This window comes from Pecten maximus, chromosome 15, assembly GCF_902652985.1.
Source record: "Pecten maximus chromosome 15, xPecMax1.1, whole genome shotgun sequence".
Classification (NCBI taxonomy): domain Eukaryota; kingdom Metazoa; phylum Mollusca; class Bivalvia; order Pectinida; family Pectinidae; genus Pecten; species Pecten maximus.
The window spans coordinates 5,882,784-5,909,356 of NC_047029.1; the positions used below are offsets into that span (position 1 = coordinate 5,882,784).

At 36.6% G+C, this 26,573-nt stretch overlaps 2 protein-coding genes across 2 annotated transcripts in view; one reads left to right on the forward strand and one right to left on the reverse strand.

Moving 5' to 3' along the window:
* The first annotated feature begins 91 nt into the window (after nt 1–91).
* On the forward strand, nt 92–15,684 carry LOC117343486 (probable tRNA N6-adenosine threonylcarbamoyltransferase, mitochondrial). The gene is made up of 10 exons (XM_033905856.1): nt 92–545; nt 4,733–4,832; nt 5,103–5,197; nt 5,814–5,876; nt 7,539–7,668; nt 8,358–8,565; nt 9,285–9,430; nt 13,514–13,644; nt 14,062–14,148; nt 15,429–15,684. The coding sequence occupies exons 1-10, from the start codon at nt 220–222 to the stop codon at nt 15,556–15,558; spliced, it is 1,416 nt and encodes a 471-aa protein (XP_033761747.1). The 5' UTR covers nt 92–219; the 3' UTR covers nt 15,559–15,684.
* A 220-nt stretch (nt 15,685–15,904) lies between these two features.
* The window catches only part of LOC117343721 (protein FAM117B-like), a 45,700-nt gene continuing 35,031 nt past the window's right edge, over nt 15,905–26,573 (reverse strand). The window contains exon 8 of the mRNA XM_033906192.1: nt 15,905–26,459. Within this exon, the coding sequence (XP_033762083.1) occupies nt 26,294–26,459 (166 nt within the window). The 3' untranslated portion in view covers nt 15,905–26,293. The remainder of the gene's footprint in view (nt 26,460–26,573) is intronic.

Below are 26,573 nucleotides of genomic sequence, written 5' to 3' on the forward strand. Positions count from 1 at the left end.
TTTATGAAGATGGGGGTAGCAATATGTAAGAAATTAAGAATTATATACAGGTTGAACTCATTTACTAATATTCCGTCTCGGCCCCATTGAAATGCACCATGGGAATTTTCTAACATGGCTGCGCCCATGCGGCGACTTTACGGGGAAGATGCAAAGACATCAATATGGTTTTCAATACATGATAAATATATGCAAATTTAATGTTGAACTCGGTACAGTATGCAATCTTTACCAATTCGTTGTATTTTGAGATCATCGGTTGATCATAAAATAATCCCAAGAACAAACAGATTCCAGTTAGCAAATTTGTCAACAAAACTGCACAGAAACCACGTGGTTCGCTCCAGATGTAAACAAACTTTGACATTCAGAAAACAGAACGATGGTGTTGGATTTGTGCGGCCTTTTTCATATTCATTTGTCCGCCAGCGGAAATTAGTGTTGGGGATAGAGACGAGTTTCGATGACACAGGAGCAGCAGTTGTAGACGATGCTGGAAATGTCTTGGGAGAAGCTCTCGAGAGCCAAACGAAGGTCCATCTAGAGTAAGGGGAGATAATCCTACTATGAAAAGAATGATTCTCTGATCCTGATATCATTGATGATCATGATTTTAATTATCAATATTCTTTCGAAAATAAACAAAAACTTGAAAATATGAATGCCGACCTGGTACATGTAATGTCAATTTAATTTGCTTTGATGATATTCTTTATGATATGGGTTTAATAATGTAAATTTCACTTCTATGGGCTCTCATGCCATGGCTACATGTGCAGCTACTTATACTGAGATTTCATTTGCATGATTTATGTGAAGTTCACAATAATTTATATTTAATTGGAAATTTAGTATCTAAAGCTTAGCTTTGCTTGAACTTGAGCAGAATATAATGCTGGTGAAAAACATCTTCAATTTAATTGTTTTGCATATGTAAAAGTTGAGGAATTTATAAACTTTATTGAATAGATTATATGGTGATTGTCTACTTACAAGTTACGACTGTATTGTTCGATATACCGGCTGTTTATACTATTCGGAATTCCTTAGTCATTTGACAGCGGAAGTGTTCCGAGTACAGGTAATTTGGCGCGAATATTGCACGTGCGGATAGCCGCGGTTGTCTATATAAGCCGGTACACCTGTGTAGTTCGCCAGTCAGATGGAAAGTCTTTGTAGGACTGCCTGGCTCAGCTCTTCCCGACTCACGTAGTCAGATGGAAAGTCTTTGTAGGACTGCCTGGCTCAGCTCTCCGTGACTCACTTAGTCAGATGGAAAGTCTTTGTAGGACTGCCTGGCTCAGCTCTCCCCGACTCACATAGTCAGAATGAAAGTCTTTGTTAGACTGTTATGGTAACACTCACTGTCAGTAGTTTTGTGTACTATCGTTATAGTATGGCCATGTAGCCGCTAGTTTACTAAACTACTGTCATGTTGTCCTATATAGTATGTGTGTGTTGAGTGCGTGACAGAATTGTATAATTTGTCCCTGTGTCTCTGTATATTTTTACATAGTGTTTAGTGGTATCCTAATAAAACTACCTGAACTTTATATATCTTGAGTTTGTGTTTATTTGCCAGACTTCACGTACAAATTATGACCCAGAATGTAAGACCCTGACGGACCCAAGATCACCGAACCTGGGTATAAATATTTTAAAGGTGTCGGTTTGAGGTGAAAAGCCGATCCTTTTACATTGGTGCCGTACTGACCAGGATCTTGGTAACCCGTTTTGGGCATTTTTGAAATGTTGGTGCGATAAGATTTGTAAAACTGAAGTGAAGTAATGGCAAATAGACTTAATTTGTGTGTGTTTACTTGGAGTGAGTGGCAGTTTTATAAATAAACTTGGTATTTCCGGGAAAATCCTGATGTATACCGGAAGTATGTCGAACACAGGGACCCGTCTTTAATCTGTCGTTGGAAAAGTTGTTATAATTGGCTTGGTTGAATAATATAGTCAGAGTTTTCCTTTGTTAATGCTACAGGGTATGGTGAAGGTTCCTGGTATCTTGTGGAGTGTTAGTTTAAGTTTAAATCTATACCAAAGGCTAGGAGGCCAGAGTTGAAAAGCAGAAATGATATTGCTGTACTCAGCCTCAGGTGACAGGTTAGCAGTGTTTGTGGTTTATATTAAACTTTATAAGGATACTTTTGTTGCTTGGTTGAACTACTTGTGTAGTTAGTAGTGTGGAATTCTTGGAGTGATAAGATTTCCTGTCTAAATATGGAAGAGGATCCATTTTAGAATATGACTCTGAAGGAAAGGAGTCGGGTCAACCTAGAGCTAACTATGGATGTGTGAGATTGTCTCAGTGCTAGCTGACTAATAACGTCACTTAGAGGTTGTAGAGGTATGTCTATCTCATAAGTACAGTGGGTATAGTGGAGCCAACTATTGGAGTAGCAACTAATGGGTAGTAAATGACTTTGTGTTTTGCCGGAAACTGTGTTTTGTGCGAGTTGCTTTCATTTTGTGTACAGCTTAAAATACTTTGTGATTTGGATACTTAAAAGTTACTGGAACTGGATACTTCGTGTATCTTGCCATTATTTAGTGATTCTGTACATATTGTATGTGGTTATGTACAAAATGAATCTGATGTGGCAGAGCTCGAGATAATCAAGTGCTTGTTTTGTTATGCATTTTGTCTTATATTTTATTGTATTGTTATTTTGTTATACAGGAAATTGTTTTTATTGTGTTTATGCTTCTGAAGAGTGAGCAACCATGTAGGTAGTTTTGGTAAAACGCAATGGTTGACCATGTTACCCTGGCATGGTAAGCATATTCATGGACAAAAGTTTACTGGGCACTTTGAATTATGCTCTTGAAGCTATTAACACAGAGATGAGTGTGCTGTGTAGTTCTGTGATTGAAGTTCCATTTTTATATTGATGTTGTAACATACATGAAGTAACACTATCATTACATTTTGCAATATAGGTTTCTAGGGGAGTGGATATAATGATTTAAGTCATGTTTGTGATTGTTGTGTGTGCTCAATCTGATTGTTTAGTGTGTACTTTACACGAGTGATGTGCAGTGTATGGAATGTAGGTGTTCGATTTCTGGTTGATATGTTGTCTATGAATTCATGAATTATTTTGTAGTAATGGATTCTATGCTAAATTATGTGATTATTTTTGTATCACCTATAATGTTTGTTAACATGTTTTTAGAAGAGTTCGTGAGAGGGACGTATTCCTATTTATGTTAAATGTTTTTGAAGATTGTATCATGTGTTGAATCAAATATATATGTATGATCATTGTTTATAGGTAGTAAGTTGGCATCTCCATCAGAACTGATCGGAGCCTTAATTGTGTACAAAACTTTGTGAAAGTATGTTTGTAGTGACGTTGTACTTTGAAACTACAATTGTATGTTAAAGCTGATGTTGTGCAGACCTGTGTAGTTTTTATACGATCTGCTGAGATATATTTCTTTGTCATCAAAGTTTACAAATTATGTACATTTTGACAAAAAGTTGTAACTTTTGTCTTAAGGGGGGAGGAGTGTAAAAGTTGAGGAATTTATAAACTTTATTGAATAGATTATATGGTGATTGTCTACTTACAAGTTACGACTGTATTGTTCGATATACCGGCTGTTTATACTATTCGGAATTCCTTAGTCATTTGACAGCGGAAGTGTTCCGAGTACAGGTAATTTGGCGCGAATATTGCACGTGCGGATTGCCACGGTTGTCTATATAAGCCGGTACACCTGTGTAGTTCGCCAGTCAGATGGAAAGTCTTTGTAGGACTGCCTGGCTCAGCTCTTCCCGACTCACGTAGTCAGATGGAAAGTCTTTGTAGGACTGCCTGGCTCAGCTCTCCCCGACTCACGTAGTCAGAATGAAAGTCTTTGTTAGACTGTTATGGTAACACTCACTGTCAGTAGTTTTGTGTACTATCGTTATAGTATGGCCATGTAGCCGCTAGTTTACTAAACTACTGTCATGTTGTCCTATATAGTATGTGTGTGTTGAGTGCGTGACAGAATTGTATAATTTGTCCCTGTGTCTCTGTATATTTTTACATAGTGTTTAGTGGTATCCTAATAAAACTACCTGAACTTTATATATCTTGAGTTTGTGTTTATTTGCCAGACTTCACGTACAAATTATGACCCAGAATGTAAGACCCTGACGGACCCAAGATCACCGAACCTGGGTATAAATATTTTAAAGGTGTCGGTTTGAGGTGAAAAGCCGATCCTTTTACACATACATAACTGTTGTATTGTAAATTTATATCCTTTTTACTGCCGAACAATGCATGTTTGATCATACATTGTAGATCCTAATGAAAAAATTTTACCCTAAAATTGTAGAGATTAATTAATTCATAGCCTGCATGTCAATCTATGTATTAAGTGATCGACCCAGGTATAACTGTGCCTCGAGCCAGGCACAGGCTACTGTATATTAACGTTTCTTTTCTTACAAAAATCAGATATGGCAGAACTATGAGTACTGTGGAAAGTACTTTTAAACTTAACATTTATATATGCAAGCACCTGTGGTGCCTGGGTATCAGATTACTGGATATAATTTACACACAGTTCTTTAATTTTCCTGGAATGGATGTTCCAGGCTATATGATCAGTTAATGTCTGGTTGAACTGATCACTTGATTAATTATTATAATGCAATGTCTTTTTTGTGACTGAATACTTTTCATTATTGTTGTAAATTCAACTACATTGCATTTAATATTTTCAGACTGGGAGGAGCAAAGCCTGATATAGCAGTGAAAATTCACAAACAGAACATCCATCCAGTTGTAGAAAGAGCCCTTTGTGATGCAAAACTCAGTCTGCAGGTAAGAAAAATTGTCAATCTTCATTTAAAAGTATTTTAGAATAGTCTGCTTTGCAGTTTGGATATATATATAATATATCTTAACTTTGTCCTTACCAATGCTACCTACCAAAATGTATAAATTGTAAAATGCACATTCATTGAATGAAAAAAAAAATCATCTAGACTTTTACTCAGGAACACTAGGCAGAAACTCAGCATTTATTTTTTGCAATCCTATTAATCCTGAATTTGCTTTGAGTCTGAAACCAATACCTTGTCTTTTATGTAGGATCTGGATGCGATTGCTGTGACAAACAAGCCCGGCTTAGAACCTTGTTTGTATGTTGGTCTTAACTATGCCAAGGAACTGGTGGCTAAGTCAGGGTATATCTTCTTTTTATTATAATATTTCAAAATATCTGTTAATTTCAACTCGCCTTCATCAAATAGAAGCTGTTATAATCATCATTTGTCCATCCCCATCCTTAAACAAAGAGAATTGTGAGGCTTAACAAAAGATCAGAAGGAAGTAATTGCAGACAGATGTCAGAATTTTTCTGCATAAATTAAATGACAGCCTCATTATGAAAGGACCAATTAGCATTATGGCATTTGAATGTTGCTGCATGATTTGTTTACTATTGACATGATTGATTATTACAAGTAATTGCTAATAAGAGGAAAAAAGTGTCTAGAAACATTCAAAAGATAAACAAAAGTGTAAAGGACTATAATTACCATCATGGTCAGCACTTTTGTAAAACGCCAAGACCATCTTGCATATTTTTAAAACTTCACTTAATCTGGTCCTGGATATTTAACACATACCTGTATATTAATGGAGGCTTCATGCTGTATGCAGATCTGGTGTAGAGTGTGCATTTAAATTTCTGCATCCATATCACTCAAAGCATTCCTCATTAAAATCATGTTACTTTTAATGGTGGTTTTCATATAGGATATTGTTAAAACTGAATTATAGATCACAATGTTGTTGTAGGAAGCCGATGATACCAATTCACCACATGGAGGCTCATGCTCTCACTGTCAGGATGATCAAGGAGTAAGTAGCCAACATATATATATCCGTATGTAGTCTACTCGACTCATGTTCTCATGGTCAGGACGATCAAGGAGTAAGTAGCCAACATATCTGTATGTAGTCTAGATGTACTCTGCCCATGAGATATACTTGATTGGTCAGGCTCTCCATGCATCTTGTCTTCATTTTAGTACTTTGTAGTTTCTTGGAGATTAAATTTAAGCACTGGAAGCAGGACCCTGTTGATCATGTTCCATGAACTATATTTGATAGAAATTGAGGTGTGTGGCTTTAATACTTATGAATTCCTCTTTGTCTTTTTGTGATTAAAAACATAATTCTGGACCTGTCTTTAATTTTTAGCTCACCTGGACCGGAGGTCCGGTGAGCTTATGCCATGGCGCGGCGTCCGTCCGTCCGTCGTCCGTCCATCATCTGTCAACATTTGCTTCAAATCGCTACTAGTCAAAAAGTTCTTATTGGATTTTGACCAAATTAAGTCAGAAACATCCTTGGCCGAAGGGGATCAGGTTTTGCATAAATGGTGACTCTGACCCCCGAGGGGCCAAAGGGTCAGGGCCCCATAGGGGAAATAGAGGTAATTCCTTTAAATCGCTACTAGTCATACAGTTATGAAAGGATTTGAACCCAATTTGGTCAGAAACATCATTGGGGGAAGGGGAACAGATTTTGCATAAATGGTGACTCTGACCCCCGAGGCGCCAAAGGGGCAGGGCCCCATAGGGGAAATAAGAGGTAATTCCTTTAAATCGCTACTAGTCATAAAGCTATGAAAGGATTTGAGCCCAATTTGGTCAGAAACATCATTGGGAAAAGAGGAACAGATTTTGCATAAATGGTGACTGACCCCCGAGGGGCCAAAGGGGCGGGGCCCCATAGGGGAAATACAGGTAATTCCTTCAAATCGCTACTAGTCATAAAGTTTTCAAAGGATTTGAACCCAATTTATTCAGAAACATCCTTGGGGGAAGGGGAACATATTTTGCATAAATGGTGACTCTGACCCCTTTGGGGGTAAAGGGGCGGGCCTAATAGGGGAAATAGAGGTAATTCCTTCAAATCGCTACTTGTCATAAAATTTTGAAGGATTTGAACCCAATTTATTTAGAAACATCCTTGGGGGAAGGGGAACATATTTTGCATAAATGGTGACTCTGACCCTTATAGGGGTAAAGGGGCGGGGCCTAATAGTGGAAATAGAGGTAATTCCTTTAAATCGCTACTTGTCATAAAGTTATGGAAGGATTTGAACCCAATTTGGTCAGAAACATCATTGGGGGAAGGGGAACAGATTTTGCATAAATGGTGACTCTGACCCCCGAGGGGCCAAAGGGGCGGGGCCCCATAGGGGAAATACAGGTAATTCCTTTAAATCGCTACTAGTCATAAAGTTATGAATGGATGTTCTAGAAACAATTCCCGAGGTCTTTCAGACCCTTAGAGAGTCTGGACTTCGTTATTTCTTTAAAGCAGTATGGATCCCCACACCATAACCATATTTAGCATTGTTTGAGATTGACAAATAAAACGAATTGAACATGAACATTATTTTGACATTTGGTCTAATCCAGCCAGGTGAGCGATACAGGCCCCATGGGCCTCTTGTTGATGTTGTAGACTGGCAACTATATATTGGAATAACTGTTTCTGATATTCTTACAGAGTTGATTTTCCATTCCTGGTTCTCTTGGTAAGCGGAGGTCATGCCCTCTTGACTGTGGCCCAAGGAGTGGACGACTTTCTGTTACTAGGTAAAGGACTGGACATGGCACCTGGAGATACCCTAGACAAGGTGAGGAATGTAACTTTATTTATTTAATGTTTATTCCGTTCTGTGAGTTTATAACAAAATCAAAATCACTAATGTTTCATTTGACTTTTCCTCTAATCCATGCAAACTATGATACTCAATCATTTGGCATTTATATGAACGAGTTTGTCACTAACAAGATGGCTAGATTGGATTTTGAACTTTAAGATTTATTATCATTTTTATAAATATCAAAAAAAGAACATTTTCAAATACCAGAATAAGGTTTCACTTGGTCCTTAATTGTGCATGTTCACTTTATAACTGTCACCTATACAGAACAAGAAAATTACCGTCATATTTGTCGGTACAGTATAACATGTCGATAGAGAGTATAACATGTCGATAGAGAGTATAACATGTCGATAGAGCTGATAGTTAAGAGGGAAGAGAGAAAAAGAAGAACCTAAAAGTCAAACTTACAATGAGCCAATAAGAACATTTAATGGTGTGTGCCAAGATCCCTCTGTGATCCTATTTCATTATTCTAGTCAAAAGGCCAAATCACAGCCTCACTTTGAACTGACATTATAAATCATAGGTGAAAGGTTTTCATCAAATGTAACTCTTCTGCATTGTTTACAAGGAAAAGGGTAATACAAAAAATAATTACTTAAGGTTTTTACAATGGTATTATGATCCTGTGGCTTAATTCTATTTTCCTACATTAGATAGCCAGATGCTTAAACCTGAAGGTGCTACCGGAGTGTCAGGGAATTTGTGGAGGCGCTGCTATAGAGAGAGTAGCCAGGGGAGGTAATCACAAGGCTGTCTCATTTCCAGGCACCAACATCAAAGGTACTCCAAACTGTGACTTTAGTTTCAGTGGGACTCTAACATTCGCCAGGAATTGGATTGGTGCTGAACGACAGAAACATGGTAAGTAACTGGCAGAGTCTCATAGAAATTCTCTACAGTTATAACATTGTCAATAGTCAGTGTGGTTAGTAAATGTCAAAGTCTCGCAGAAAATTCTCTAGAGTTATCACATTGTCAATAGTCAGTGTGGTTAGTAACATTGTCAATAGTCAATGTGGTCATCATGAACAGTAAGTGTGTAACATTGTCAGTAGTCAGTGTGGTCGTCATGAACAGTAAGTGTGTAACATTGTCAGTAGTCAGTGTGGTCGTCATGAACAGTAAGTGTGTAACATTGTCAGTAGTCAGTGTGGTCGTCATGAACAGTAAGTGTGTAACATTGTCAGTAGTCAGTGTGGTCGTCATGAACAGTAAGTGTGTAACATTGTCAGTAGTCAGTGTGGTCATCATGAACATGTTCAGTAAATCTGAAACATTCCTGCTAAAACTACCAGGTTTTCAGACTGTAATACGTGTATTGTGCGAAAGTTGAAATCTGCAATTTGCTGTTATGCATGAAACATTTGTTTTTCTGATTTTCAACAACAATACATTTGTGACAATAGTGTAATGGTTGAATTCATTACATATTTCAAATAAGAACATTTTATGTAACCTCTTATCTTATTAATGGTATACTTATAATGGTATGATAATATATAAATTGAGTGCAAAACGATATTTTCTGCTTCAAAAACATTTACAAGCCTCCATTGAATTATGATTTTCTGATGGTTCAGGTCTTAACCAGGATGACATAATACCCAATGTGTCAGACTTTTGTGCAAGTTTCCAACACTGTGTCATGCTACAGTTTCTTCGTAAGCTGCAGAGAGGGTTTCTGTTCTGTGAGCAGAAAGGTATCGTTAGTGAGAAACCAACACTAGTAAGTACCGGTATATAAGTACATATAAGGTATCGTTAGTGAGAAACCAACACTGGTAAGTACTGGTATATAAGTACATATAAGGTATCGTTAGTGAGAAACCAACACTGGTAAGTACTGGTATATAAGTACATATAAGTTATCGTTAGTGAGAAACCAACACTGGTAAGTACCGGTATCTAAGTACATATAAGTTATCGTTAGTGAGAAACCAACACTAGTAAGTACCGGTATCTAAGGTATCGTTAGTGAGAAACCAACACTGGTAAGTACCGGTATCTAAGTACATATAAGGTATCGTTAGTGAGAAACCAACACTGGTAAGTACCGGTATCTAAGGTATCGTTAGTGAGAAACCAACACTGGTAAGTACCGGTATCTAAGGTATCGTTAGTGAGAAACCAACACTGGTAAGTACCGGTATCTAAGGTATCGTTGATGAGAAACCAACACTGGTAAGTACCGGTATATAAGGTATCGTTAGTGAGAAACCAACACTGGTAAGTACCGGTATATAAGGTATCGTTAGTGAGAAACCAACACTGGTAAGTACCGGTATCTAAGGTATCGTTGATGAGAAACCAACACTGGTAAGTACCGGTATATAAGGTATCGATGAGAAACCAACACTGGTAAGTACCGGTATATAAGGTATCGTTAGTGAGAAACCAACACTGGTAAGTACCGGTATCTAAGGTATCGTTAGTGAGAAACCAACACTGGTAAGTACCGGTATCTAAGGTATCGTTAGTGAGAAACCAACACTGGTAAGTACCGGTATCTAAGGTATCGTTAGTGAGAAACCAACACTGGTAAGTACCGGTATATAAGGTATCGTTAGTGAGAAACCAACACTGGTAAGTACTGTTATATAAGGTATCGTTAGTGAGAAACCAACACTGGTAAGTACCGGTATATAAGGTATCGTTAGTGAGAAACCAACACTAGTAAGTACCGGTATATAAGGTATCGTTAGTGAGAAACCAACACTAGTAAGTACCGGTATATAAGGTATCGTTAGTGAGAAACCAACACTGGTAAGTACCGGTATCTAAGGTATCGTTAGTGAGAAACCAACACTGGTAAGTACCGGTATATAAGGTATCGTTAGTGAGAAACCAACACTGGTAAGTACCGGTATATAAGGTATCGTTAGTGAGAAACCAACACTGGTAAGTACCGGTATATAAGGTATCGTTAGTGAGAAACCAACACTGGTAAGTACCGGTATATAAGGTATCGTTAGTGAGAAACCAACACTGGTAAGTACCGGTATCTAAGGTATCGTTAGTGAGAAACCAACACTGGTAAGTACCGGTATCTAAGGTATCGTTAGTGAGAAACCAACACTGGTAAGTACCGGTATCTAAGGTATCGTTAGTGAGAAACCAACACTGGTAAGTACCGGTATCTAAGGTATCGTTAGTGAGAAACCAACACTGGTAAGTACCGGTATCTAAGGTATCGTTAGTGAGAAACCAACACTGGTAAGTACTGTTATATAAGGTATCGTTAGTGAGTAACCAACACTGGTAAGTACCGGTATATAAGGTATCGTTAGTGAGAAACCAACACTGGTAAGTACCGGTATCTAAGGAATCGTTAGTGAGAAACCAACACTGGTAAGTACCGGTATCTAAGTACATATAAGGTATCATTAGTGAGAAACCAACACTGGTAAGTACTGTTATATAAGTACATATAAAGTTATCATTAGTGAGAAACCAACACAGGTAAGTACCGGTATCTAAGTACATATAAGTTATCGTTAGTGAGAAACCAACACTAGTAAGTACCAGTATATAAGTACATATAAGTTATTGTTAGTGAGAAACCAACACTGGTAAGTACCGGTATATATATAATTAAGTACATAAGGAATCGTTAGTGAGAAACCAACACTGGTAAGTACCAGTATATAAGGTATCGTTAGTGAGAAACCAACACTGGTAAGTACCAGTATATAAGTACATAAGGAATCGTTAGTGAGAAACCAACACTGGTAAGTACCGGTATCTAAGGTATCGTTAGTGAGAAACCAACACTTGTAAGTACTGTTATATAAGGTATCGTTAGTGAGAAACCAACACTGGTAAGTACCGGTATATAAGGTATCGTTAGTGAGAAACCAACACTGGTAAGTACCGGTATATAAGGTATCGTTAGTGAGAAACCAACACTGGTAAGTACCGGTATCTAAGGTATCGTTAGTGAGAAACCAACACTGGTAAGTACCGGTATCTAAGGTATCGTTAGTGAGAAACCAACACTGGTAAGTACCGGTATCTAAGGTATCGTTAGTGAGAAACCAACACTGGTAAGTACTGTTATATAAGGTATCGTTAGTGAGTAACCAACACTGGTAAGTACCGGTATCTAAGGTATCGTTAGTGAGAAACCAACACTGGTAAGTACTGTTATATAAGGTATCGTTAGTGAGAAACCAACACTGGTAAGTACCGGTATCTAAGGAATCGTTAGTGAGAAACCAACACTGGTAAGTACCGGTATCTAAGTACATATAAGGTATCATTAGTGAGAAACCAACACTGGTAAGTACTGTTATATAAGTACATATAAAGTTATCATTAGTGAGAAACCAACACAGGTAAGTACCGGTATCTAAGTACATATAAGTTATCGTTAGTGAGAAACCAACACTAGTAAGTACCAGTATATAAGTACATATAAGTTATTGTTAGTGAGAAACCAACACTGGTAAGTACCGGTATATATATAATTAAGTACATAAGGAATCGTTAGTGAGAAACCAACACTGGTAAATACCAGTATATAAGGTATCGTTAGTGAGAAACCAACACTGGTAAGTACCAGTATATAAGTACATAAGGAATCGTTAGTGAGAAACCAACACTGGTAAATACCAGTATATAAGTACATATAAGTTTAGTGATTATTTATAAGGGGATTCATTGTTATACTGTGTCAACCATACCCAACAATACCCAGAATCAAACCATTATGCAGCATATTAGCCATATAAGTGACAACGTCAGGTATTTTATTCCTTGTTCCTTCTCTATTCTGACCCTATTCTGACCGGTATATAAGGTATCGTTAGTGAGAAACCAACACTGGTAAGTACCGGTATATAAGGTATCGTTAGTGAGAAACCAACACTGGTAAGTACCGGTATATAAGGTATCGTTAGTGAGAAACCAACACTGGTAAGTACCGGTATATAAGGTATCGTTAGTGAGAAACCAACACTGGTAAGTACCGGTATATAAGGTATCGTTAGTGAGAAACCAACACTGGTAAGTACCGGTATATAAGGTATCGTTAGTGAGAAACCAACACTGGTAAGTACCGGTATATAAGGTATCGTTAGTGAGAAACCAACACTGGTAAATACCAGTATATAAGTACATAAGGAATCGTTAGTGAGAAACCAACACTGGTAAATACCAGTATATAAGTACATAAGGAATCGTTAGTGAGAAACCAACACTGGTAAGTACCAGTATATAAGTACATATAAGTTTAGTGATTATTTATAAGGGGATTCATTGTTATACTGTGTCAACCATACCCAACAATACCCAGAATCAAACCATTATGCAGCATATTAGCCATATAAGTGACAACGTCAGGTATTTTATTCCTTGTTCCTTCTCTATTCTGACCCTGCCAACGCCTGGTGCCTTAACTCCCACTATCAATATAAAGCGCTGTGCACCCTTCTGCCTGATCACCTGATCACGTAGTGGTCTACTGGTTCCAGTTTACTCAGGGGTATATAATTCCACTAGCCTGGCACCGAAGGCTAGTAGATATTATGTTCGGCTTAGTGCAACATATTAATATTTACTGATCAGGTCATTAAAACTTTTCAAAATCAACCTGTGGTCTAGTATATCCTAGATGTGAAATTTTACATCCTTGTTACATTGGAAATTTTAAACATCAATTTCCCTTTCTGTGTAGTAGTTACAGAATGGAAACAATCTCAGTGTGATAAGGAATCTCTATCCAGAATAGAAATCCTAAACAGACGATTCAGAACAGACAATATCTTACCTATAATATGTATTTCTTTTATCACCCGTTTGTCGTGCCCAGGTGGTGTCAGGCGGGGTAGCCAGTAACCAAACACTGAAGAAAGGATTTGAGGCCGTCTGTGAGGAAAGTGGCTATCGTCTGGTGTGTCCTCCCCCTAAACTCTGTACAGACAATGGCATCATGATTGCTTGGTGGGTCGTTTTCCTTTTCATTGTTTATTTTCTCTGGGAAAAGGAAACAAAAAATCTTGGTCTTCACTTGGGGATGAAAAAAATAGTTTGGGATCAGTCTCCCAAAAGAATTTCCCATTTTCGACTGGCTAACAGGTGAAGGCCAGCACTTCATACGAACAATAACTGCTTGTAAAGGATATAGCTTTTGTGTTTTTGCTGGAATAATCATGGATGCGTTTCTTGACCTAGCATGGGCTTTTTGACTGATATGGCAATTAACATTAAAAACCTAACATGGTATTATTTTATCGCTATATATTCTATTTATTGATGTCCTCTTCCACCGAATGGCTAAAAGACTGCAATAGTAGACACTTAATAACTTGTTAATAATAACAATGTTCCCTCTGTCTAACCTTGCTACCATCTTAACAGGAATGGTATGGAGAAGTTGCTCCAGGGTAAAGGGATAGAACCAGAACCACAGGGAGTGAAGGCGATCCCTACCAAAGTCTTAGCCAGGTAAGATGTCCACCTGTCTCTACCAAAGTCTTAGCCAGGTAAGATGTCCACCTGTCCCTACCAAAGTCTTAGCCAGGTAACATGTCCACCTGTCCCTACCAAAGTCTTGGCCAGGTAACATGTCCACCTGTCCCTACCAAAGTCTTAGCCAGGTAACATGTCCACCTGTCCCTACCAAAGTCTTAGCCAGGTAAGATGTCCACCTGTCCCTACCAAAGTCTTAGCCAGGTAACATGTCCACCTGTCCCTACCAAAGTCTTGGCCAGCTAAGATGTCCACCTGTCCCTACCAAAGTCTTGGCCAGGTAAGATGTCCACCTGTCCCAACCAAAGTCTTAGCCAGGTAAGATATCCACCTGTCTCTATCAAAGTCTTAGCCAGGTAAGATATCCACCTGTCTCTATCAAAGTCTTAGCCAGGTAAGATGTCCACCTGTCTCTACCAAAGTCTTAGCCAGGTAACATGTCCATCTGTCCCTAACAAAGTGTTAGCCAGGTAAGATGTTCATCGGCCTCTACCAAAGTCTTAGCCAGGTAACATGTCCACCTGTCCCTACCAAAGTCTTAGCCAGGTAACATGTCCACCTGTCCCTACCAAAGTCTTAGCCAGGTAACATGTCCACCTGTCTCTACCAAAGTCTTAGCCAGGTAACATGTCCATCTGTCCCTAACAAAGTCTTAGCCAGGTAAGATGTTCATCGGCCTCTACCAAAGTCTTAACCAGGTAAGATGTCCACCTGTCTCTACCAAAGTCTTAGCCAGGTAACATGTCCATCTGTCCCTAACAAAGTCTTAGCCAGGTAAGATGTTCATCGGCCTCTACCAAAGTCTTAACCAGGTATGATATCCACCTGTCTCTACCAAAGTCCTAGTAAGTTAGATGTTCACCGGTCCCTACCAAGTAATATGTCCACCTGTCCAGATAGTACTGAAAAAGGACCTACCTCTTTTCCTCTAGATTTCAAGTTTTTTTCCTGTAAGCTGTGAAACATATTTGCTTGACAATCTTATGGAATATGGGCCAAGTGGTACACATTCCCTATGCAAAAAACTAAAGCATGGTCATATAGCGACACATTTTCAGAGTCTGTTCACGGATGAAGTTAAGTGCAATGTTTCCCATATTAACACATCCAAAATATAATTCAGCAGTACAAAATATGTATTATTTTCTCATTACCAGCAAGTCAGGATTAAAACATGATGAAACACTAGGGACTTGTATTAACAAACCATTCATTGTTTAAAGAGTGAAAACCTTTAGTTATTTCTTTCATTACAGTTGTCCTATTGGTCAATGTGCGAGAGAGGAACTTGTGTCCCGTCGTATCCAGCTCCCGAAAAGTAAACCACTCCGTGTTCGTTTAGACGCCATCTACTCTACCGAGAAACAGGATTCACATAATGGATGAAAACTGATGAATATTTAACAGATAAACTTTTTTGATCAAATCTCTTGATCAGGTGCCTAGGCTTCCATTTTGTGTATAGGAACAACATCTGTTTTAAAAATAGTATTAAAACATTTTTTTATAAAATCACTACATTTTTTCTCATTTTAAAACCTGCCTTGTATTGTGAGGTAGAGGATACCTGCATTTTCAGTTATTCTGTGTGAAAATCATTTTAACGTCATGTGCAAATGTCTCTTCTACTGACTACAAGTTTTTTGTCCATACTCTATTAAAAGTGAAGAACCATTCACAGTCCAATGAAAGCATTATTAGATATTTATAGGAACAAAGAACAGGACACAAGTTTATGTCTGTAGAAAAGATAACGTTTTATTTCCTATTCTGCATTGTCAAAAACAAATATCTTCACCAGTCTGCATTGTATTTACACAAATTTAAAGTTCAACACAGAAATCATGGCAAAATTCATAAAATAACATTAATATAAATTAAACGGCTAAAGGTGAAGAATGTTATATATATATATGTATGGTCACAATAACTTATTGCTTAAAATAACACAAAAAGCAAGAATTAGTTAAACACAACTCAGTTCCTTCTCCAGGTCCAAACAACTTGCGGGGTGAAAATCCACTGATATCTGTAGGACATTATGAATTTAAATCCTTTGTTTATTGGCAAGGTGGGAAATAACTCAATCTATGTTAAAAAAAAAACAGAAAATGAATTTCTGTGTACCAGTAACATGACTTTTAAAAGAAAACAAAATTTACAATGTCAGTAAGTATTGGCCAGGAGATGGCTCATCAGAATGGAATGGTTTTAAAAAGCATCCATTTCTTGAAATTGACCGACATGTTTGATGAAATTCAAAATTGATTTGATCATAAAAGTGGTTTAACTTACAATATTGACTAAAGATGAAAAAAAGCACTTTTGACTTCCCCTTAGTACAAATGATACTCAGTGTTAGGTACAAATTTACCAGTGATATGGGTAACAAATGTAGAGCAACCTCATTGAGGACATTTATATGGAAATGTATTGCATTGAGTATGATAATTATTCATCGACAGCTTAAGTATTAATGTTTGCATGACAATGGTTTGTGACGAAGGTTAACATGATGTAAATTTTTTGAAAATATTTACCACAGTATAGAGTCCTAACTGACTCTTCAGACTTCAATTTTCTACGTGTACCCAGAAACTGGATTAGCAACGTCAGAAACTTGTTATATCCCTTAAATAGACTGAACTTTATGGCATAACAAAGTGTTTCAAAATGAACATTATAGTTAAAAAAAAAAAAAAAAAAAAAAGAGAATTTCAAAGCATCATAAATATTAAATTCCATACAGTAAGAGAAGGCATTTACACCAGTTTCCATGGTAATGCTGTAACTTCCTGTCTAATGGAATCGAAGGACAGAAGCAGGTCAATATCAGAAGTGACGTCAGGAACCATTGGCTACACCTACACTTCCCAATGGCCCATAGAAAATTTGAAAATCTTATTTAAAAAAAAAAAAAAAAGAACAAACGACCCATAAGTATTTTAAGGCAATGGTATGATCAGAATTCCTATACCCAATCGCTGAAAGAGTGCACATAATTCATACTCGCATTTCAAAATGTTTTCAACATTTTACCTCCGGTGGATAGCAAAATGAAATTTAACAGTGACAAAAATAGTGACTTGTTTCCAGTAGTGATTTAGCAAATGTACCCCCATACAAGCTGTTTGTGGACAGAGATTGATCAAGGTTAGAATAACTTATTTCTCAACCACTTCATATAAATAAGTTTAAATAAACAGATGATTGAATAAATGGTTACGTAAGCAGAAAATTAACAAAGTCAAGTTCATTCATGTCCATGCCATTTCAGCAAGGCTTATAGTCATCAAATTTGATAATGAACTTTATTTTGTTAACCCATAATTTATCTCAACACTAACTAATCAAGGTATTTTGTGCACAAAATGTAAATTTACAAAATAAATAGCCTATTACTAATATAGCTAAATATATATTGAAATTACAGTATTAACAAAATGTACAAAGAATAGCATGGTCCGACTTACCAGGATTCAGACTAGTCCTATGATGTCAAATAGCTTAAAGGGCACACAGCACTTCTCAGTCTGATCCTATCGATACTATACACTATAGAATGTTCCTTGAATTGTAGTTTACCATGGAACCATTCCAGAACAAATTTTACGTTTATATATGTACATATGTTTTCATCATTCCAACATATACATAAAATTAAATAAAGTGTATCTCCTGTGTTTGGAGATGAAATTAAATTTTTACTGAAACAATAAAAAATAATATCTAGTATGAAAAAAGATTTAAGTGAATTTATCAAACAATAATAGAGAATTAAAAAAAAAAAAAAAAAAGACAAAAAATTTTCTAGAGGAATTTAAAATAGTTCAATTATCCAAATTACAATCAATTGGCAAATAGAGATAAATGATTGTTTCTAAGGCAACCTTGTATGATATCCCTGAAATTGACAGGGTTATCAAAGATCCACATACTCTCCATTACAACAAAGGATTTCTTAACAAATAATAGATTCAATTTAACCCTATTCACCAAGTCAGCAAAACAACAGGTAAAACTAGAGTAATGTTAAATATAGCTAATATTTGAGCCATTTTACATCAGTATGCCCTGTCTGCTAACCATGTTCAAAAACTAGTAACACATAAAAAAACCCACTGGGCTTCTAAAGCCATTAAATGTGGTTAAATATATATAGTTAGTAAGCAAATACATAAATATGGCTCACATAAGTCTAAACAAAGTCAATTTACTAGCTTAGAGCTATCTACAATGTTGAGTTGTTAAGCAAATGCCATCCCAACACAATGTTCCACATGTTCCAGTTTTGTTTTAAAGCTATATCATTACTTCATTGTCAGAAGATTCTGGACCTTTTTTTTCACTTTAAATGTTAAATTTTTCCCAGGGTTGATTGCAGTTCCCTAAATATAGAATGTAAAGGAAACTGAGACTGAAAAATGTTTAGTATTTATTAAATATGTAGATATAAATTTGATAATTCAATGAAATTTCATAACTATGAAGTAAAACAGTCTTAGACCTAAGCATGGTTTGTTTGCTGGGAACAGCTACAGCTAGGGTCATTTTGGGGCAGAGTCTCCTTGTAGTAGATGATGGCTACCTCACAGAACATACAGGAAGTCTAAAATTCCAGAAACGATAAATAGAGTAATACTGGACATCTTGCGGACAAACAATGACAAGATGGAGGCAACTCGACCAACATTCTACATTGTAGATAGCCAAGATTAGAAATAAATTTCATCAATTAGAAATAACAATACTGTATTAATGATGCGAGACAATATCTTCCTTGGACAGAATTTGTGTTCATTTGTATGGACGCAATAATGATAATACACATATATAGTTGTGTGTTCACCAGCACTTGAGCTTGATAAGTACGGATGTACAAGAGATTAATTCTCCAACGACATATCACAAGAACTTAAACAGGCAAACTACACCAACTGCCTTTTAAGTAATGCTCACAGATTCAATTATTTTTGTTCATGACGTCATCAATGACAAAGAACATGCACAAATAGAACTGTATGTAGTTTAGAATGTCAAAATTCCAATAGTGCCTCAAGTCTGAGCATCGGACATTACAACTCTATCCCCCTCTCAAGGGTACCTGTTATGAAATCACATTTGTCTGAACAACTGCTTGACTGAACAAATTGTCCCCAGAAGTTCACCTATACAATGCTCTAAACTTTAAAACAATTCCAAGAATCATACCAATACAATATAATAAGGATAGAGAACCCTGATGTTAGGCGTCTCTGGGATTCAAACAAGTTACTGTTAATGAAATAAGATAATTCCAAACACTTAACACAGGGGAAATCAATTATGCAACTAATATTTGGCTTGAATCAAGAATTCACCATCTACAGACTAGATCAGGAAACCAACTGAAATATGGTGGTCTTCCAAGAGGGAAAATATGGTGGTCTTCCAAGAGGGAAAATATGGTAGTCTTCCAAGAGGGAAAATATGGTAGTCTTCCAAGAGGGATAATATGGTAGTCTTCCAAGAGGGAAAATATGGTAGTCTTGTAAGAGGGAAAATATGGTGGTCTTGCAAGAGAGAAAATATGGTGGTCTTGCAAGAGGGAAAATATGGTGGTCTTCCAAGAGGGAAAATATGGTAGTCTTGTAAGAGGGAAAATATGGTGGTCTTCCAAGAGGGAAAATATGGTGGTCTTCCAAGAGGGAAAATATAAATATGGTGGTCTTGCAAGAGGGAAAATATGGTAGTCTTCCAAGAGGGAAAATATGGTGGTCTTCCAAGAGGGAAAATATGGTAGTCTTCCAAGAGGAAAAAAACATGGTGGTCTTCCAAGATGGAAAATATGGTAGTCTTACAAGAGGGAAAATATGGTAGTCTTCAAAGACGGAAAATATGGTAGTCTTCAAAGACGGAAAATATGGTAGTCTTCCAAGAGGGAAAATATGGTGGTCTTCCAAGAGGGAAAATATGGTAGTCTTCCAAGAGGGAAAATATGGTAGTCTTCCAAGAGGGAAAATATGGTAGTCTTCAAAGAGGGAAAATATGGTGGTCTTTCAAGAGGGAAAACATTGTAGTCTTCCAAGAGGGAAAATATGGTAGTCTTCTAAGAGGGAAAATATGGTAGTCTTCTAAGAGGGAAAATATGGTAGTTTTCCAAGAGGGAGACAATCTTCAGACATAATGTTTTTCTCAGAGGAGGTTAGAGAAGCTTGTATACTGTGAGGATAACACCTCTGTCAGTATCTCTAACCCTCTGTTCAAAGGAATGTATCAAATGGCCAGGAAATGCCATATCAGACATCTACATGAGATTTCCACTTAGATTTATCTTGGCACTTCACTTCAGCCCCAGCTGCCATAGCACATAAAAAAAGACTGAGCAAGTGAATTAAATTCCCCTCTATAATCAGATCTTTTGAGTAAGATCTAGCTGAACAGGAGATTCTAAAAAAAAAACTTGTCAGAGAACCAAGTTCCCCAGGTAACACGCCTCAACAGAGAAATGTGAATCCAAGGTAAAACAGCAGAGAAATGTGAATCCAAGGTAAAACAGCATTACTACTACTAACAGTAAGTGAAGTACTGTCAAGGAACATGTCTTCATTCTCAGTGAAATGACAAGATACTCATCACAAAATATCTGACGTGGGGAAAAGTTGATTTAACAACTTCAACACTGTAACATTAGAATATGCTATTCCCCAACAACGTAAATATTAAGCTGATTTAAAATACAGATCATCATCATAAACTACACTATGAAGATCTGCCTGTAGCTAGTAAGGGGTCATGTTCAAGACAACTTAATTCCTTATCATCAGGATTTTTTTTTGGACAATCAAAATGAGTTTCTTGTATGCATGTTCAGCAATGCGTGCGAAAGGAACCCAAGTCAAAACAGCTATGAAAACGTAATTATTTATGTCTCGGATTTGTCTGGGTTTTTATTATTTTTTCTATTGTTTTCTACTTCTTTATCTCATTCCATGGTAAATTCTGTTGTAACAAATGAAAATTTGTATACATACCCCCGGGTATACTTTTCTCAATAATAGGTCATTTTCGGTGGGAAGTGGCTGACAATGGCAAAGGCAATTAATTTGGTTGACAATCATGACACTCGGATATTATCAATTTCTACTAACCATGGTGAGTTCCAAGGAGAAACAGACTCAAGCAAGTCTTTGCAGGTGGAATTTTGATCTTTTGATTGGCAGGCTATCTGAACATGACCCCTTACCATCCACCGTAAGATCTTCATAACATATTGTATCATGTTGATTTGTATTTTAATCAGCGTGCAATTTTAAACCGGTACATCAGTAATATGGGGCATCAGACCACCACTAAAGCTGTGTACTTTATTGGTGTACACATCAGAGAAAGCATCGTAATCAAAGCATTGTTGCTGTCTGGTCCAATTCACAAACAAATAACAATTATTTTGGAAAATACTGGAATAGAACTATCCTTAATAAAAGCTAGCCTCATCAAAACCAGTCTTTCGTATTTCACCTTATGTACATGAAAATCTTTACTAGAAGGACAAGAAAACATTCCTTCCAATATCAAAGTGAGACTCTAATATACATCTTGCCCAAAGTTAATCTTTATACAGTACAGCAAAATAGTAGAAAATCTGGATCTCACAAAACTTAGCCAAGTAACAGTAACAATCAACAGGAAAATACGTAACAAAAACAAAGCTTTAAAGTAAACAAACATGTAGAGTCGAGATTTCATTGATGTCATGATTTTGTGTGATTAACAAACCACATGCAAGACGTGCCCTCAAATGATGAAAAGCCATCTGATAATAGTTAATTAAAATTAATTCAATTGACATACCTGGTATGTTTCAGTAATTAACCCTCCAACCTTGCTGACACAATGTCGTACACTGTAACACACTCGGGTACTGTGTACATGTAAAATCACCAACATACAATATAGACATTTAAATATTGTCTATTTGTAAATCCTAAATGCAATGCCTGTTGAGAATTTTATACATATTTGAACAATCAATATTTCAAACACCACAATATATATTACCTGTATGTGTTTGCCGGGCCTACATTCGGCACAAACAAGACACTGTTATAGAATGCCAGCCCTTGACTAACACATACAAGTAACCAATTCTACAAATTTATGTAATAACTCGCAATCAATATCTTCCGAGAGAATTGTACTGTCCAATCACATATCTTACAGAATCCAATTTCCTTTCTTAATTGTTACAATACATTGTATGCAAAATTTAAAGTATGTAATGCATTGACCCTTTTTATCAATAGTAAGAACTTATATCTAATTCAGCTCTATATGTAACAATGTTTTGACTATGACATTTTACTATGAGCATGATTTGATTTCTACCATACCTGAATGTAGTTTGAACATCAATACCATAAAATTATTTTTGGCATCAAAAATTCTAAAGTGTTACTCAGTGTTACAAAGAAAAGTGTTTACACCAGGATCAAGTGATGATATTTAGAAAATAAGGTTAATTACGGCACCAATCTTAATGGTTTATCTACCCTACCTCACCTGAAAAACCATAATGAACCTAAATGGTAGAGTCCATTATAATAGGAGATAGGCAGGTAGAGGAAAAGCCAAGGTGATATGTTCCAAGCGCAATGGTTGATGCATTGACCAAATTTTGATAATGTCACTGAGAAGTAAAAAGCAATTGAAAATCGTGTGCTAAATATGTTATACATTAAATTATCACTAGATTCTATCATGCTTAAATTCATCGGAAGAAAATGCACAATGCTAAATTGCAACATTTACATTTCTATTATATTTTGTACATATCAAAGTACACATTATAAATATATAATAGCTATTTATATTGACTGAGCCCAATATTTTCAAAAGGGCATTACATTCATCAGTATAGCTTTGAATACTACATCAGTAGAGCTTACACTGTACTCCACACACCAGTACAGCTTAAACTGTACTCCACACAAGTATAGCTTATACTTTTCTCACACACCAGTACAGCTTAAATTATATTCCTCACACCAAGTATAACTTATACTGTACTCCACACACCAAGTACAGCTTAAACTGTACTCCACACAAGTATAGCTTATACTTTTCTCACACACCAGTACAGCTTAAATTATATTCCTCACACCAAGTATAACTTATACTGTACTCCACACACCAAGTACAGCTTAAACTATACTCCACACACCAAGTATAACTTATACTGTACTCCACACACCAAGTACAGCTTAAAATATACTCCACACACCAAGTATAACTTATACTATACTCCACACACCAAGTATAACTTATACTGTGCTCCACACACAAAGTACAGCTTAAACTATACTCCACACACCAAGTATAACTTACACTGTACTCCACACACCAAGTATAACTTATACTGTACTCCACACACCAAGTATAACTTATACTGTACTCCACACACCAAGTATAACTTACACTGTACTCCACACATCAAGTATAACTTATACTGTACTCCACACACCAAGTATAACTTATACTGTACTCCACACACCAAGTACAGCTTAAACTATACTCCACACACCAAGTATAACTTATACTGTACTCCACACACCAAGTACAGCTTAAAATATACTCCACACACCAAGTATAACTTATACTATACTCCACACACCAAGTATAACTTATACTGTGCTCCACACACAAAGTACAGCTTAAACTATACTCCACACACCAAGTATAACTTACACTGTACTCCACACACAAAGTACAGCACTGTACTCCACACATCAAGTATAACTTATACTGTACTCCACACACAAAGTACAGCTTAAACTATACTCCACACACCAAGTATAACTTATACTGTACTCCACACACCAAGTATAACTTATACTGTACTCCACACATCAAGTATAACTTACACTGTACTCCACACATCAAGTATAACTTAAACTGTACTCCACACACAAAGTACAGCACTGTACTCCACACAAGTATAACTTATACTGTACTCCACAGCTGTACCTTACAAATTGACACACAGGTAAGTAATAGTGTACCCAACAGGCTACATTTACAATAACAGACCATAATGACATATAATAATCGTAAAAGTTAAACCAAAGATCATCAAATTCTCAAAATATGGACGGCACAGAGAAATGTATGTTTCTTGATGTTTTGTTCTTCCCCAAGGTCATATCACACAAGTGAAAATCTCACAGGATGTGTTGGCGAAACAGACAAGGTTCCTAGATCAAAAAGGATACAGTATTGTTTGGAAGAAGGTGCAAGATTGTATGGAATCGTCATGGAATTCAAACATGGAATATTGTCTTAGTAGACAGTGTCGAGATCAACATGAAAATGCCTGAGAAAAATGGTTGAGAAAACAACAAAAGAATATAGCTAAAAATAATTTCATAGCCAGATATTCATGTAGTGTTGCTTCACGCTTGAATTCATAGGATTTCAAATAAAGGTTATAGTATGTCCTTCAACAAAACAAAACCAGAAATACGGTGGGAAAAATTCTAATCTAACTACTTTAATTCATTTTAAATAGAAAAAATCTTAACAGTTTGGTCAGAGGAAACTGCATCCTGAACTATATTTGAGATATTTAAATTTGACTTTGGGTTATATGATGACCTTGAGGATAAGAAAACAACAAGTACACACTGGCCACATAGGACCACTAAAGCCATTTAGTGTGGTTAAATACTATTCAGTACCGCACAACTGACATATGCTTCCTACACATACTCCGCCAGTACAACAGGTCCTTGTGTCACCACAACATAGCCAACATCAAGAAACGCAAGGAATATGGCTCTACAAGCCTTGCACCAAAACAGAGTCAGCCGAGTAACTTGTAGTTGTCAAGGCATGCATCTCTCAAAGTCAATAAAGGACAATTTAAAAGGTCCTTCAAAAACACAGCTCTGTGACATCCAGAAGTCAACTGACAGCTCTCCAGTTTATCCAATGGACACAATTCCTGTTTACTGGTACCGGATGCGAGAAAGCATATTAAACTCGTTGGATGACAATATTTATGATATGATAGGATTTCCAAAGTTCTCTGACTGAGGACATAACCCTCGTCTATCTTGAGGATCTTTTGTACTTTTCTGGTTTTACAACCCTCCCTCTGAACAAAGCTCCTGTGTACAGGAAAACTCCCCCAGATTGGACAACATACTTCAGTTTCCCCCTATGACTTGCTTGCCAAGTTATCTATGGTAAAAGTGGAATAATGTTTCTTTTTTTCATGTAAAGAGTCCAAACACATAGATGTGGACAATCTGTAAGCATTAATACACAGGATTGATAAATGTTTACACCATACAAAACAATGCACCAAGAATTACAACATTGATAACGTAACAATTGTAAACATTCCACGTTTTAACTCGGTAATTAATGCCCTATAGTCAACTACTACAACAAATAGAATTGATTGCAATCTATCTTAATAATTATTTCCAAAAAACAAAACAAATTTATACAGTCATATATATATATACCCTGTCTATAACAAAAACAGGATGACAAGAAATCTGATACAAATCAACCTTTATAGCCAAACTTTACCTGGTAAAGACTCCATGTGCCATGAGGCCAAAAAAATATTTATATTGGTTTTTGTTTTCATATTGAAATTATTATCAAATCTAAATGCATGATTAATTAAATTTAATCTGTGCCTCCACTAGGGATCAAACCCTTATATACCACTGAACGAGCTAAAGAGAATTCCTCTCTGAGTGGCATATATTGTGGCTTGTATTTACCAGAACTACACATACAATGGCTAAATCAATATAAAGACAGTTAAGTGAAACTGGCAAGCTGAGGTGCTTTCCATTATTATATGGGAATGTTTGGTCTGGATTTACTGCCATATTTCCGGAGATATTGGAATATATATATTAGATGTTAAAAAGTAAAACTGAAGTTTAGGAAAACTTTTAATCAAAAACAAACTACCAACCATATCACCTGAATAATGGAAGGCACCTATAGTCAAGGGGGATAACTCCTACCAACCCTAGTACTCGTCGTTTGTGTACATTTTACAAGTATTTAACATTGAGGTGGGGGCGTGGTCAACAAACCACTGCCCAGTAGTGGTCATCTATGTGGTTCCAGTGGCCTGAGATTTCACTGTGATTTCTGGAGTAGTAATGTAACATTTGCTAAGTGGACAGAACGCGGAGTCCTCCCTGGGTTTCAGCACTAGTTGTGAAGGCTTGATGGGGCAATAGAGAAGTGGTGCCTTTATAGACGGTTGTGGGGGTCTCCTGTAACACAAATCATGGCCGGTTAATGTATGGACATTTATAGAGGTTGTGGGGGTCTTCTGTAACACAAATCATGGCTGGTTAATGTATGGACACTACATAAACATTATATAC

Excerpts from the sequence above, each read along its gene's own strand:
- LOC117343486 (XM_033905856.1), top strand. The coding sequence starts at position 220 with ATGCAATCTTTACCAATTCGTTGTATTTTGAGATCATCGGTTGATCAT. Across the intron at positions 4,833-5,102 it reads ATGCAAAACTCAGTCTGCAG|GATCTGGATGCGATTGCTGT; the intron begins GTAAGAAAAATT and ends TCTTTTATGTAG. Across the intron at positions 5,877-7,538 it reads ACTGTCAGGATGATCAAGGA|AGTTGATTTTCCATTCCTGG; the intron begins GTAAGTAGCCAA and ends ATATTCTTACAG.